The 14,595-nt window shown below is 36.5% G+C and overlaps 1 protein-coding gene across 1 annotated transcript; it reads right to left on the reverse strand.

Annotated features, from left to right (window-relative positions):
* Window positions 1–561: 561 nt before the first annotated feature.
* LOC107765903 (putative protein phosphatase 2C 5) lies at window positions 562–5,042 on the reverse strand. The gene is made up of 8 exons (XM_016584601.2): window positions 4,794–5,042; window positions 4,386–4,637; window positions 4,106–4,277; window positions 3,783–4,000; window positions 3,578–3,685; window positions 3,357–3,482; window positions 3,048–3,271; window positions 562–1,093 (listed from the first exon to the last, which is right to left on the reverse strand). Exons 2-8 carry the CDS (start codon window positions 4,602–4,604, stop codon window positions 874–876), a joined length of 1,287 nt encoding a protein of 428 aa, XP_016440087.1. The 5' UTR covers window positions 4,605–4,637; window positions 4,794–5,042; the 3' UTR covers window positions 562–873.
* Between the last annotated feature and the right edge of the window lie 9,553 nt (window positions 5,043–14,595).

Genomic DNA, 14,595 nt, shown 5'->3' on the forward strand with positions numbered 1-14,595 from the left:
TGGTCTTCATGAAAGTTCGATCGTATAACATGTGATTTGCCCTCAGTCGTCAATACATTATTATGGGGTACCTCTTTTATAATTATTTTTCTGGGGTGACACAATGATAAAATCTAACGAGTGAAATAGAAGTATCAAAGAAGACAGCTACTCTTGCATTTTCTTCCTGTCGGATGTATAATTTCCAGACCAATTAATTTTTAAAATCTTAAAACACAATAATATGGGTAAAAATCACCAGCAATCCTGTACTTGGCATTTTCCTATTAGACCATTTCCCTAATTTAAAATAAATGAAACTCAAGCTTCTTCGGGAGTAAGCTGAAGAACCATATATAATATATATATATATATATATAAATTTTATACACTTTTTCAGCTAGATCGATGTAAATAGTTTCTAACGCGGGCTAAAAGTGATAATACCCCAAAATTTAAACTCCTAAATAATTAAAGCCATAACATTTTAACAAGATTAAACGAAAACAGAAGATTAAAGCAGCAGAAGAACATTGTCAATTTATAAGACAATCTGCGCTCAAATGGGAGCCGTAGCAAAGATCAATCACAAATGAAGACACTTTTACTAAACAATATTTTCACAATCATCATTTCGTTACTTACATATTCAAGCTGTTAGTAATCAAATTAATACAATCATAGGCATCAGGACTGTCCGTTCTTGGTCAGCAAGTGCTGGGGACAAAGAAGAATTAACACAAACTTTTACTGTTCTCGAAACATCTACTGACTTCTAGTATCAGTACAAATTTCCTTGCACACTACTTCTATAGCAATAACCACTGCAGATTGAGAACCAAGCATGTCCACACGCCAGGCAAAAAATATATCAGCATATACTAGGTTACCAGATTAAGCAGTTATTGTAGGTCTACTAGGTCTTTTTCCTTCCATGGCATCTTTCTTCCTCCGACAAGTTGCACAAAGGAAGGGCCCTTCCCATGGCTTTGATGCAGGTGAAAAGAAAGGGCCTGAGTTTACAGATAAGCCCTCACTTGCGGGCTGATCCGCTTGGCAAACAGCACATCTAAAGAGTCCAGAGCTAGAATCCAGAGGAAAATCTTTACCAAGTCTGTAGGGTCAGAAAAGAAATATAAAGTTAGGGTAACACTGCAGTGGGTACAAAGTCAGGAAAAAACAGATTAATAAACTGAAAAATAACAAAGTTATAATACAATGTTCATAACTATCCGTGTGGTCTACTGTAAAATGCTTTTTAATCTTATCTTCATGTGGATCCATCCATTTCCATTTTTCTATGATCTTATTCAGCAACAATAACAAGATAATTCATGGTACAATATCAATGCAAAAGAACATCCTCACAAGTTACATTAACAGGTTGATCAATGTAAATCATATGCCTGATAGACAGAAACAACTGAAATTTTCAATTAAACCTAGACTTACATGTGATCCAACTAGAATATATCAGAGATTGAGTTGCTATATATCTGCATGAAACCATACCAAAGCAACTCGACTGCAGCAGCTTCTCATCATGAAGAAGAATTGAATGTTAAACTACCTTCTATATCTAGCCCGTCAAAGAGAAATAGCTGTTTCTTTTTCTTTTTTTGTCAGAACATTTTTTAAAATCATTTTTCTAATAAGGACATCATGGTGTACTCTTCAACCTTAATGAAAAACTTTAATTATCAAAAGAAAACCTTCATGAATAAATAAGTTGTTTTTTTTTTACTTTTTGTCTAGTCTGAGTCACAAAGTTGATATTGCATTATGCTTATTGTCAAAACATTTAACTGTTTTTTGTAACTTTGTATATGTTTTTTCAGATTTAACTCTTACATAGTGTATCAAGTTCGATGGCTCGCCTGCCATTATATATCACTTGAATTCATGGTAGTTCAATGGTAGTCTTCTCTACACCCTCCTCATATCTAATTGTACATTTGCATCTTTCAGTTTCCGCATATTGAATTCAAAAAGTATTCCTGTCCAACAGTTACAGTTCACTCATACCCCACACCAAAGATCTTTTCCTTCGACATTACAGCATAACCTACCTGCCTCCACAGAATGCTAAAGGACCATAAAGATTAGTTATCGCTTATCAAAATGCTCCAGTATATGTGCAAAGATTAGTGGATCGCTATTGTCTATGATTCTAAAGTACTATGATTTTTAGTATCGTTTGGATAACCAGGATGAGGTCATCTACTAATTAGGCCAACAAGATGAAGGGAGATTGTGAGAATAGAAGACCAGTACATATAACCATGTCTTGGGTTTAGATCCAAGCATGTGTAGCTTCACGAAATTCTGAAACCTCTCCACCAGTAAAGCAAACACAGACAAAGCGAGGGGTGCAGATGTATTAGTAATTTTTCCTATTGATCCTATCTTTTGACAAGATCGCAGGGATCGGTCGAAATATTTTTTACACAGTACTGTGAACCAAAAAATATCATCCTTCACAAGTTCTAATATCTAAAATTATTAACGTGACTAGTTAAGTTCAAGTAACTTTAGTTTTTTCTTGACAAACACACTACTCTACTAATTTATCAATATTAGCAGAGAAGGAAAAGCAGGTAAAACTTCCCTCCAAAATATGAGTGAGATTATGGCATCCTTTTTATTTGTCAACAAATAAACCCACATCCAAGAGAGCAAAAATGCATGACCACAAAGAAGAAATGATAAGAGTCAAATAGATGTTAAAGAAAATAGATAAGGCATGAGGAGAAAGCTTCTGACAAGATCAGTACATCATAGAATGTCTCCCCCACCTAGGTCACTTATAGGCAACCAAAGACTAGAGCTGCTGCATTTTACCTTTCACAACGATAAAATAAATTATGTAGAGAAATTTTTTAATCTGGTTTTGTAAAGTATGAATTATAAGTAGCTATTGGTATATGACAAGTAATTTTTCTCTTTCCAGGATAAAACTTTCAACAAACCAACCAACCTAACGCATAACACATTCAAGAATTATATAGGAAATTTCTCTTATAGTAGAAATACTAACAATGATGCCAAAATCAAAAAAAATGCAGTACCTCTCAGCAAGCATCGCAGAGCCCTCTTCAAACAATTCTTCCACAACACCAACAGCAGAAAGCTTATTAGATCTTGCATTTTGTGATCTTCTCCCAAAGAGAAAGGAAGTGAGCAAATTTTGTTTCTTCCTAGGCGTTGGAGGCAAGACAGGATGGTCATAAGGAATAATATCAACAACCAAGCAGGTCGTATCATCCTTCAGACCTCGTGACCTTAGAGCCTCCTGAGTTGAAAACCCATTGAGAGTTAGAGGAAACCTCACAGAAAAGAAAATTTTTGAATGAAGGAAATTTTATAACCATCCACACCTTAACAACCAGCTTTGCAGCAAGTTCTGCTGGTAAACCTCTGCAAGATTGCGCTGCTGAATCCGATGATAAAGCATCCCATATACCATCAGAGGCTATTATTAGCCTCCCACCAGCATTTGAAATCTACGCACGTGTATTCTCTCCTCAGATTTAAAAACAAATGCATACATGGAACTCTGCTAGAAGACAAAAGAATGTTCGATGTTAAGGTTACAAACCTTCACTTGCTTGACATGAGGTATTGGAACGATAAACTCCCCAACATCTGTATCGCCAATAGACCTTGAAAGGCACAACCCACCAGGCCAGCAACGTAAAGGTCCAACCTATAAACCAAGTGAATTTCAACATCAGTATATCTTTCTGAAGCCGTTAGGAAAAAGTAAGAATACAATTTTACACAAGTTTCTGGTATGTTTTCACCTCGTTACCCCCAAAAACATTGAGCCTTCCTACTTCACCACCACTTGCAGTGACACGCTCCCGTTCCTCCTCATTCTCTTCTAATCGATGGTCAACAGTCAACAAAGAAACCACACCTCCTTGGGTATCCAATATGCACCTAGAATCTCCAACTGATGCAACAGTAATCGTCCACCCATCGATCACAACAAACGTCACAGTAGTTCCAGATGTCTCACCTGTCAATGATATCAAAATTGAACTAAGAACACCTAAACGACTGAAGCAAGGGAAAGCACCCCTTGAAGCAAAAAGTTATCAAAGGCATAGAGCTAAGAGCGTGCCTTTTTGCTGAAACTCTATATCAGTTTTCACAAAACCCGCAACTAGTGCTCGAGGTAGTGCTTGAAGCCACTCTTCCCTACTAATTCCTTGAGGAATAGCACTCAAAACATTGTTCAATAGATTCTCTTTAGCGAATATAGCAGCCGATATACCATTATGCCCATCAAAAATCTATTCAATAGAACCCAAAATTCAGCAAAATCCATACAGCAAAACTAACAATGTAGTTATACCACAAAACAATTAACAGATTCAGTAAAACAAACAGAATTAAATTACCGCGAAAACTGAAAAAGAGGTCAATGGATTGCCCGGAATCCTCTGACAATCAAGCTTAATTAAGAAATAATCTTCCCCTTTTTTGGCTAATGCAGCTTGTCCATACTTCAATGTTGGCTGCTCCACTTTATCATTATTCCTCAACTCCCGACCAATTAGTGTCCCTAACGGTACCGGAGTAGTCTTTTGCTTCATCCTCGTAATCTCCGCCTCACTCATTTTTCCACTCCCTGCTCCGACATTTTGCAATTCCTAATTCCCCAATTCGAAATAAACCAAAAAATCAAAATCACTCGTTATCTCAGAATTTAGCAGCAATGTAGCACCAAAAATTAGTACTAAATATGAAAATGGGCTTAAGAATCACAATAATTGTGAAAGATAATTTGAAACCCTATAGAGACTTACAGAGAAGATACGGAAAGGGGATCAATTGGAGAAAATAGGCAAAGAAATGCTAAGCATTGGAAGAAGAATTTAGAAGCATAAAAGGAAATGGATTTGGTTGGGTTATGAGCTGGATCCGAATTGTTGAAAACGAAACCCTAGATGAGAGGGATGTGTGTGATTTGATTGGGGCAGAAAAATCTAGAGAGAGAAAGAGAGAGGGGAACGCGGGGAGAGAAAAAAGGTGGGTTTTCGGGCAAAGGCTCCGATTCTGACATTTGTTTTTTTCTGTAATAATATTTTATACGAAAGAGAAGAAAGTGCAATTTGATGATATAACAAATCCACACAAACAGCTAATAAAGGGAATTTCTTAAAAGTCGTTCTCATTATGGTAAACCACAATTTCTAAAGGGAAAAAGGCTCAAAACTGTCGTAGTGTTGTTCTAAATGGCTTATTTATATCACTTCCGTTTGAAAATGATGTCACGTGTAACCTTGCCGTTAAACGTTTTGGGCCTTTTGTTTTTCCTCGAAAAATCCACATCACGACACGTGTCCTTCAAAATCAACCTTAATTTTTTTTTAAATGTCCCCCTCACTTATTTTAACCACCTTTCCCACCCCCTTTACCTCATCCGCTTCAAACCCCAACAATACTTCACCACAAAAATTATCATTCATTAGTCTTTCATTTTTGTCGAAGCAGAGTTACTTTCAATGGCGGAGCCACATTGAATCAAGGGGTGTCAAGCGATACCCCTTCGCCGGAAAATATACACTATATTGCTAGATAATTTTTTTTATTTTATGTATATTTATTATACGTTGACTCTATTTAATTTTTCGATATATCTAATTATTTATATTTTGACACTCCTTGATGAAAATTCGGGCTCCGCTACTGGTTACTTTATCTTGATAATTAATGAGATCTAAATATTTGCAAGTGAAATTGCATGTAATATAATTCAACGGGGCATAATAGACGGAAATGGGGTGAGTTGGGGGGGAGGGGGGATTGGGCAGAGAGGGTCACCGTTGGCGGTGTTGGATTTAGCTTTTATAATCAAAGCGTACTATCACACCATTCCTTGCCATCTCGAAGAACGTAAGATCGAGAACAACGCAATCATCATTTACATGTCGATCAGATTTTTTTTATTGAGTTAAATTTTATACTACGTATTACTTTTTTACTTTCTAAATTCTTCGATTACTAATGAATTTAGACATGGTAATAAATTTTAACAAAGCAATCATCATCTACGTATTACTAATGAATGGTAATTTTTGTAGTGAAGTATTGTTTGGGGTCTGATGCGGATGGGCTAAAGAGGGTGGGAAAGGTGGTTAAAATAAGTGAGGGGCATATAAAAAATAATTGAGGGTGGTTTTGGAGGACACGTGTTGTGATATGGATTTTTTGAGAAAAAACAGAGGGCCCAAAACGGAGTCGTTCGTCGAGAAGGGTATCAGTGGACCACTTGTTTAACGGCAAGGTTACATGTGACCTCATTTTTAAACGGAGGGTACATATAAGCCATTTCGAAGACCACGAGGGCAATTTTGAGCCTTTTGCCATTTCTTAATGTGTGATTGCATTTTTTTTTTTTGGAATCTCATGCTGTGTAATAGCCTACAAATCATATACGGATATAAATCACACTAGACAAGCTCTGTGCGACAAGTACAGACCCAAAAAACCTTGAAAGCGGATCAATCTCAGGTCATTGCTATGAATAAACCCTCCAAACCAACTCGGCCAGCTTTGAGTGTGAGATTGGGTTCTTATACTCTTTCTCAAGTTTTTATAGTTGTTTGACTTTCTTTTCATTCTTTTCGTAATTGTTTCCTAACAATAGTAACAATTTGTGGTTCTTTTTGTGTAAATGCATTTAAAGATACTTTCGAATATTTAGTGGGTGTTTCCACATAAGAATTATGAAATTTCGGGGGAAAAAAGTAATATTTTTTAAATGAAAATGGTACATATTTGAAAAGTATAGTTGTGTTTGGACATGAAAATAATTTAGAGTTGTTTTTGATTTTTTATGAGTTATTTAAAGTAAAATTTTGAAAATTAATTTTTTGGAGTTTTTCAAATTTTCGACAAATTCCGAAATTTAACTTAAAGTGAAATTTGAAATTTGTATGGCCAATTCTAAAAAAAAGTTAAAAGTTTTCGAAAGAAAGTTTTTTTTTTGCCAAACGGGCTTTTACTTATGTCGAAAATGCTAGTTTTAAAAATTTTGTTATCTCTTTGAGTAAGTGTAAGTTATTAATAAAATGAGAACACTAGTTTTAGTATTATTCAATTCTTATAATAGACAAAAAAAAAATTCCTTATCAAGTTACTATATTAAGATACCTAATCATCATCCGATTTTCTTTTCAAAAGATTCCGGTTAACATGAAAGTTGCCACAATTTTAGCTAAATATTCTCAAAAGGCAATACTAGAAGTATGGGATAGTAAACAATGGAGTATTCTTTTAATCTTTTTTTTACATCATATCTCCTGGTTGAAAATAAAGTATGAGGCAGAAATCAAAAGCAAGACGTCTAAACGTGGCATGTACTTTTGTCCACTTCATACTACAATTTTAGTTTGGATCTAATTTAAATATATGCACAATAGTTTTTTTTTTTTACAACACAGTGTTATTGAACATGCTATAAGCATTGTCTACTTTGATTTCAATTTGTCAATTTTACTTATAGCTATTGATAGTTACGTGTAATTATTTTAGATAATTTTAAAATTTTTAAAAAGTCAAACTCAATTAATTTTGCAAGGGATTTTCAGAAGGTGACGAGCATCATTTGTATCGATGCCCACATTGGACCATTCCCATTCCCATGGAAAAATGGTGTGTTTGGTTGGCGAAAATTAGGTAAGTTAAAGATAAATAAATGAAGTAATCCAGAATGCAAACAGATGATAAGATTAGTTTAAGAAAATTAAAAATTAAAGAACAGTAAGAGACAACGAACCGGCCAAGGCATTCTTTAATCTAATCTGCCCATTAATTGTAATTGCAAGGCTCTTACTTCTAGGCTTCGATTAAATTAAACGAAAAACAAGTAATTAATTGTTAAAAAGCAAAAGGACATGATGATTGAGCATGTGGTTTGTGTTATCTAACAAAGGAATGAAGGATTTATCCCACCGAGATCATAACGTCAACTATCCAATTGCATTTAATTTAATTGAGAAATTTATACATACCAGTAGAATCACTGGATATTAATTCTCGTCAAACACGCTTACAAATATCTCTCTTTAGTTGCCTAGATTAATACCAATAATTATTGTATGGTGTAAACTTTAAAGTCATGTATTATCTTATTAGCGATTCATTTTACAGATGGCAGACATTTTTTAGCTATTTTTTCTGCCTGAGAAGCCAGACTCTCCTTATTTTCGTATTGAAGTTCTTTTCTTATTGTCTAACTCTTTTTCTTTTGTTGTGACGTTGTTTGTAGTATGTCTCGCTACCTTAGAATAAGTAGTGAACGTTACAGCAAAAAATAAAAGGGTATTTTACGAATGTCTTAGTAATTGCAAATTGAACAGTTAACTTCGATTAAATTTAATTTAAAGACTAAAATAGTATGTTTAATTTAATTTACTGTTAATTATGTCCTACGTCAAATGATATAAGGATCAACATCGAAATATTGCAATAATAACTCAAGGACCAAAAATGCAGTTTTTATAGTATAATTCATGTTACATATTGAAGCTAGTAACAAGAATGGTGAAAATATGAGAGATAGCATACGCTAACGCTATTACGTTAGTACTGTAAGAATAAATAGTATGTATGTTTCGAATGAGATAGGGAATTATTGATCTTATTCCATTAGGGAATATTTATTCTTTCTCTTCTATTATTTGATACACCGAGGGAAAAAACAGTATAACATGCATTTAGTCGCTCTTGCAAACAGGTGTTTGAAGACAATGAGAAAATTGAAATGACATAATATATCCCACAGTTTATAGCTCCCCATACTTTCCTTTAATTCCATGCAGATGAAAATTACTCTTTAGTTCTCTTGCAAAATTTCGTCTTTTAACTCTAAGCCAAAAAAAAAATGTAATTATTGCATATCCGACACTATTAACTTTTGATTTGCTATATATACACATATCAAAAGAAGAAACTCATTTGAAAATTCTATTTTCGCTTCCTATTAAGTGGGAGAGTTGGCAGGAGACAGGAGTATATATATGCGTTTATGAAGATATAAAAGTTATTTACATAAGTACTTTACTTATAAGATATTTAATTAATTACAGTTAAATCTTTATGATGAAGGGAAACAACACATACATTTTTTAGCATGGGGTACTGTAATTTGATCAAAGAGAACGATTTTATTGGTATAATTGTGTCTTAAGAATGATGTCCCAAATCAAGGCTATAGCTATACTCTAAAATTATAGTAGTAGTTTCCAAGTCTCAAGACTCAAGAAGTAGGTGATGGTGTTAGGTAGGAGATGGAAGTAAGTAACATGCTTAGATAGTACTAAAAGGGTAATTAATTAGTGGTGTCTCCGTTGTAAGCTTAGGTAAGAAATGATGTTGAGGGAAACAAACACTTTTCTTTTCAAATATTTAATTTTACTTATTATAAATATTTATTATAAACGCTTATTTGTAGTTATCTTTTAAATAATCTGAATACATAAAAAAGGAAATTACAGTCCCCTAAAAATTAAACTCTTGCTGTAAGAACTTGATCTCATTAATTTCTTTCCCTTCACATGCGCGCACATATACTTACGTATATATAGATACATCAACAGCTAATAGATGGATACAAAGACAAATGAAAAAGATAGTTGATAGTTGGAAGAAATCGAAAAATAGCTAACTAGTATCTAGAATATGGTTGATTCTTTCTGTTACAAAACCATGTGAACAGCTACCATTGATGGTGATTTTCTTTGAATTCAGAAAAATATATAAACGAAGATTAAATTGCTGTGTGGAGATTGGAAAAATTGGAAAAATTGGAGAAAAAGTTGTGTTGCTGTTGTTAGAGGGTAAAGGGGCCCTCTGATTGGTAAGAGGATTTTGATGACATGGCCATGTGGTTATATGGGACCCACGCGGGATTTGCACCACCTATCATGGAGGGGTCTGGACCAAGCTGTACAACGCTAACAAGTTGAGGTTTATTCATAATTTTTGAGGTTCTGAGTGGACTTTAATTTATTCCTTTCTTACTTTAAAAACATTAAAAAAAAACAAGTAGTATTTATAGATTGTATATCTCAAATAGGACGTCATAAAATGAAAAGTTTTGTCCAATCAACTGCAAGCATATGTTGATTTTTTCTTTCAAAGAAACAAAGTGATAAATACACTGAAATAAGAATATTTCTTACCAATATCGACTAAGATTAAACTATGTGAACGAAAAAACAAGGATTTTTTTATGTGCATGCTTATGGACCATGCAACACATAATAACACCAATTTGATAGCTTGTTGGCTCATTATTTTGGCAAACTATATACTACGAGATAGTGTGGACAACATTATTTATCCTTGTACGATGTACTAAAAGCCTAATTGTATATTTTCGAAATAGATTTCGGCCTTCCTACGTTCGATCGAGTTCAAGTGTTAAAAAGTCGGAGTGAGATTTTGGGAGTGAGCTCCGAAGTCAGTACTAACGAGCCTCGAGTCCGAAGGTCGCTCGAGGAGTCGGCTCGATAACCTTATCGAGCCCGTGACCGAATCGATTCGCAAGGAACTGCTTCGAGGTCGAAAATGCGCGACGCCCATCCCGAAGGTCGAACTCGAGCCAAGACCTAAGGGCCCGACCCAGTAACGAGTTCGAGCCAGTATCGAGCTCACAGACAAGAGCCGTTGTAGCTGCACCAAGAGAAAGAATCTTGGCAGGAATCGAGGAAGAGACAAATCATCATGGGTCTTCCACTATATACTTTATTTTATTATTTTTTGTAATGACCCTCTACTATAAAAGGGGGAATCCTTGTAAGTTATCCACAGAGAAAAAAAGAAAACACACGGAATAGATTGGAACAAAAAGATCTTTTCTCCTATACAAAGATATCTCCCTGTGCTCGTTTTACTACATCTTATTCATTCTTTCTGTTCATTATTGTCATTCTCATAATCAAAATACTCGTGTCGTTATATTTATATCAAAAGGTATTACGTATCCTTAAAACCATATATAAATTTAACATTATCCGATTTTTCGGGTAAACAGTTTGGCGCCCACCATGGGGCTAAGGATAACAGTGATCGTTTGATATAAATCTACACTACACGCCAGCTTACAACTTCAAATCAGCAATGGCTTTACCTATCGACCACGAAGCCGGCCTTTAAGATGAAACCAATAACTTGGCACCCGGGGCCGGAAGGCCACTTAACGATGGCACCGAGGCTCGAATCGAAGTACCCGAAATTCGAGCCGAAGTACCATTGGATGTCAATTCAAAAATATCTTTGGAGGCGAATCAGCGTTTCAAACCGAAAAGAAGCATTCAGAGCGGCACTCGATCCGTAGCCCGAGACACCCATAACGCGGGGGAAATCGGGGCCAGCTTACGTATGATCTTCGAGATGCTACTAGCCCAACAAGTAGCGATAGTTCAGTTACAGAGCCAAATTCGCGTACAAAGCAGGCCGGACTCCAATCCACTTCGAGAAATCACCCCCAGAACGGAGCCCGCCATAGTGAAATCAAACGAGAAAGAATCGGGGACCACTCCCGGAATTACTAAATTGCTCGAGGAACTCACAAAACGAGTCGAAGCCAACGACAAGAGAGTGGAAACATACAATGCCAGGGTCGATCAAATCCCGGGGGCTCCACCAATGATAAAAGGGCTTGATTCGAAAAAATTCATACAAAAGCCTTTTTCCCTCGAGTGCGGCACCAAAATCAATCCCCAAAAAATTCCGTATGCCCGAAATTCCCAAATATAATGGTACGACCGATCCTAACGAACATGTTACCTCTTATATATGTGCCATCAAATGTAACGATTTGGAGGACGATGAGATCGAATCCGTGTTGTTGAAAAAGTTCGGGGAGACCCTCTCGAAGGGAGCGATGATCTGGTATCACAATTTACCACCAAATTCCATCGATTCTTTTGCCATGTTAGAATTTACCACCATACAAAGAAATCAGAATTTACCATGGTATCACAATTTACCACCATACAAGGAAATCAGACCTCTTCAAAGTAAAGCAAAGGGGTAATGAAATGTTGAGGGAATTCATATCCCGATCTCAGATGGAAGCATAGAATTGCCACCGGTCACAGACGATTGGGCCGTACAAGCTTTCACCCAAGGGTTGAACGAGCTAAGTTCGACAGCATCACATCGGCTGAAACAAAATTTGATCGAGTATCCAGCAATAACTTGGGCAGATGTACACAACCGATACCAATCGAAAATTAGGGTCGAGGATGATCAGTTGGGAGCTCCGTATGGACCCGTGCATCAGAACAGGACAGCTACTAAAAACCAAAAGGAGATTGATAGAGAACAAAGGTCGAACAGAGACCGATATCAACCGTACGTCGCAGATCGAGTGAACAATGGTTCAGCACGTAATACAGTTCGGAACAATCGAAGGATTGATCGAGGGCAAAATTCTCGGGGACTTATGAGCAAGAGCGGCCTTGATAAATATGCCGATCCTATAGAAGCACCTCGATTATCAGAATATAACTTCAGCGTTGGTGCATTCGCTATCGTGTCGGCTATCAGACGCATCAAAGACACTAAATGGCCTCGAGCCATACAGACCAATCCTGCCCAAAGAAATCCCAATCAAATATGAGAATATCATGGCACCCATGGCCACAGAACAGAAGATTGCAGGCAATTAAGAGAGGAAATAGCCCGCTTATTTAACAAAGGGCACCTTCGGGAATTTCTGAGTGATAGGGCGAAGAACCATTTTAAAAACAGGGATTTCGGCAAGCAAAACGAGCAAGAAGAACTGCAGCACGTCATTCACATGATCATCGGCGGCGTCGATACCCCTCAGGGACCAGTGCTTAAACGCACTAAAACATCGATTGTGAGGGAAAAGTGCTCTCGGACTCAAGATTACGCACCCATGGGGACTTTGTCCTTCGATGATGAATATACAGAAGGGGTCATCCAACATCATAACGATGCACTGGTAATATCTGTACTCATGAATAAAACTAAAATTAAGCGTGTGTTAATCGATCCAGGTAGCTCGGCCAACATCATCAGATTGAAGGTCGTAGAACAGCTCGGCCTGCAGGACCAGATCGTACCCGCAACTCTGGTTCTAAATGGGTTCAATATGGCATGTGAAACCACCAAAGGCGAGATAATCCTACCAATAAACGTTGCCGAAACCATCCAGGAAATAAATTTTCACGTGATCGAAGGCGATATGAGATACAACGCCCTTTTCGGAAGGCCATGGATCCACAACATGAGAGTTGTACCTTCGACCCTACACCAGGCCCTCAAATTCCCGACATCGAGAGGTGTCAAAACGGTGTACGGAGAACAACCAGCTACAAAGGAAATGTTCACCGTCGAGGAAGCAAAACCAATGTCCTCACCGATAAAGGGATCGGGCTCAGAAGGAGAACAGGACACCAAATAGCAATCACAGACATCGGCTTCGACCCAGCCAGATAACCAGAAGATCGAAGATGTTACAACCCAAATTCGCATACCATAGTGTATAAGAGTGGTTAACAAGTATTTGAAGTTAAACGAATCAAGGATATTGTTACCCGTATTTTCGGGTAACACTAGAGGTGATTAATTATCCCAAGAGGTCATGTTTTAATGTATTTGAATCATATAATATCCGTATCATAAGTCTTGAAGTCAAGCAAGTTATGAAACAAAGTCGATAAAAGTTGTCGCAACTTACGTTTATAATTTTACTTAAACTTTAGGTCAAATGTTACTACATTTTTCTCCCAATATACTTGGAATTATGGGGTGATCTACCTATCAAATTGAAGATCTATGAGTCTAGTTTCCAACTCATTAAACCGTTCACCGATACGATCTCGGAATAGAGAGATATTCGCATTTTTGTGAAAGTGTGCCAAGCAGCTCTCTATGGGGCCCACATAGGCGGTTTAAGACATATGGATATATATAAGATACCTCAACCCCATTTTAAGTCATTATTTTTCAGTATATTCAGACCTTAGAACCCTAAAAACACTCTCTCAAGGTTCTCTCATGATCCAAGAGCCAAACAAAGGGCAAACAACACAAATCAAGTGTCGGGAATCCCGTGGCGCTAGTAAGTTTCTTGTTCTTCTTGTTGTTGCTGATTTTTGTGTTGTTCCAGCTCGTGTGGGAGGTTGTTTTAAGTGTTTTATGTTCTGTAAATACTCCTTCAAGTTTTTAATATCAACCCTAGGTGATTTCAAGTCTTCTAAAGTAATTCTATTGCCGAAAAACCCGAATTGATTGCTAGTTTCGCTTCCTTGTTCTTGTGGCAGAATTGGAGAGATATTTCGTGGAAAATTAAGGTCAAATTGGAGTTGTTATTTATGTTTAAAGGTAAGGAACCTCTTACTCTATATATATATTTAAGATTATCCAAGTTGCGGCTAAGTCGTTGAAGTTAGAACTTGTGAAATATATATATCGAAAGGCTTGGTAGTAATGTTGTTGGTTGGTGGACTGTTTTGGGAGGCTCAATATGATTATTAATGATGTTGTTTGGGCTGTTTGGTGATTGTATTGACTTGTGTGAAGTCATATAAATAGGGGAGGTGTTGTCCGTTTCATCGTAAAATA

The sequence above is a fragment of the Nicotiana tabacum genome, chromosome 19 (genome assembly GCF_000715075.1).
Source record: "Nicotiana tabacum cultivar K326 chromosome 19, ASM71507v2, whole genome shotgun sequence".
NCBI classification, from domain to species: domain Eukaryota; kingdom Viridiplantae; phylum Streptophyta; class Magnoliopsida; order Solanales; family Solanaceae; genus Nicotiana; species Nicotiana tabacum.

Excerpts from the sequence above, each read along its gene's own strand:
- LOC107765903 (XM_016584601.2), bottom strand. The coding sequence starts at position 4,604 with ATGAGTGAGGCGGAGATTACGAGGATGAAGCAAAAGACTACTCCGGTA. Across the intron at positions 4,278-4,385 it reads CCTCTTTTTCAGTTTTCGCG|ATTTTTGATGGGCATAATGG; the intron begins GTAATTTAATTC and ends TCTATTGAATAG. Across the intron at positions 3,483-3,577 it reads CTCATGTCAAGCAAGTGAAG|ATTTCAAATGCTGGTGGGAG; the intron begins GTTTGTAACCTT and ends ACACGTGCGTAG.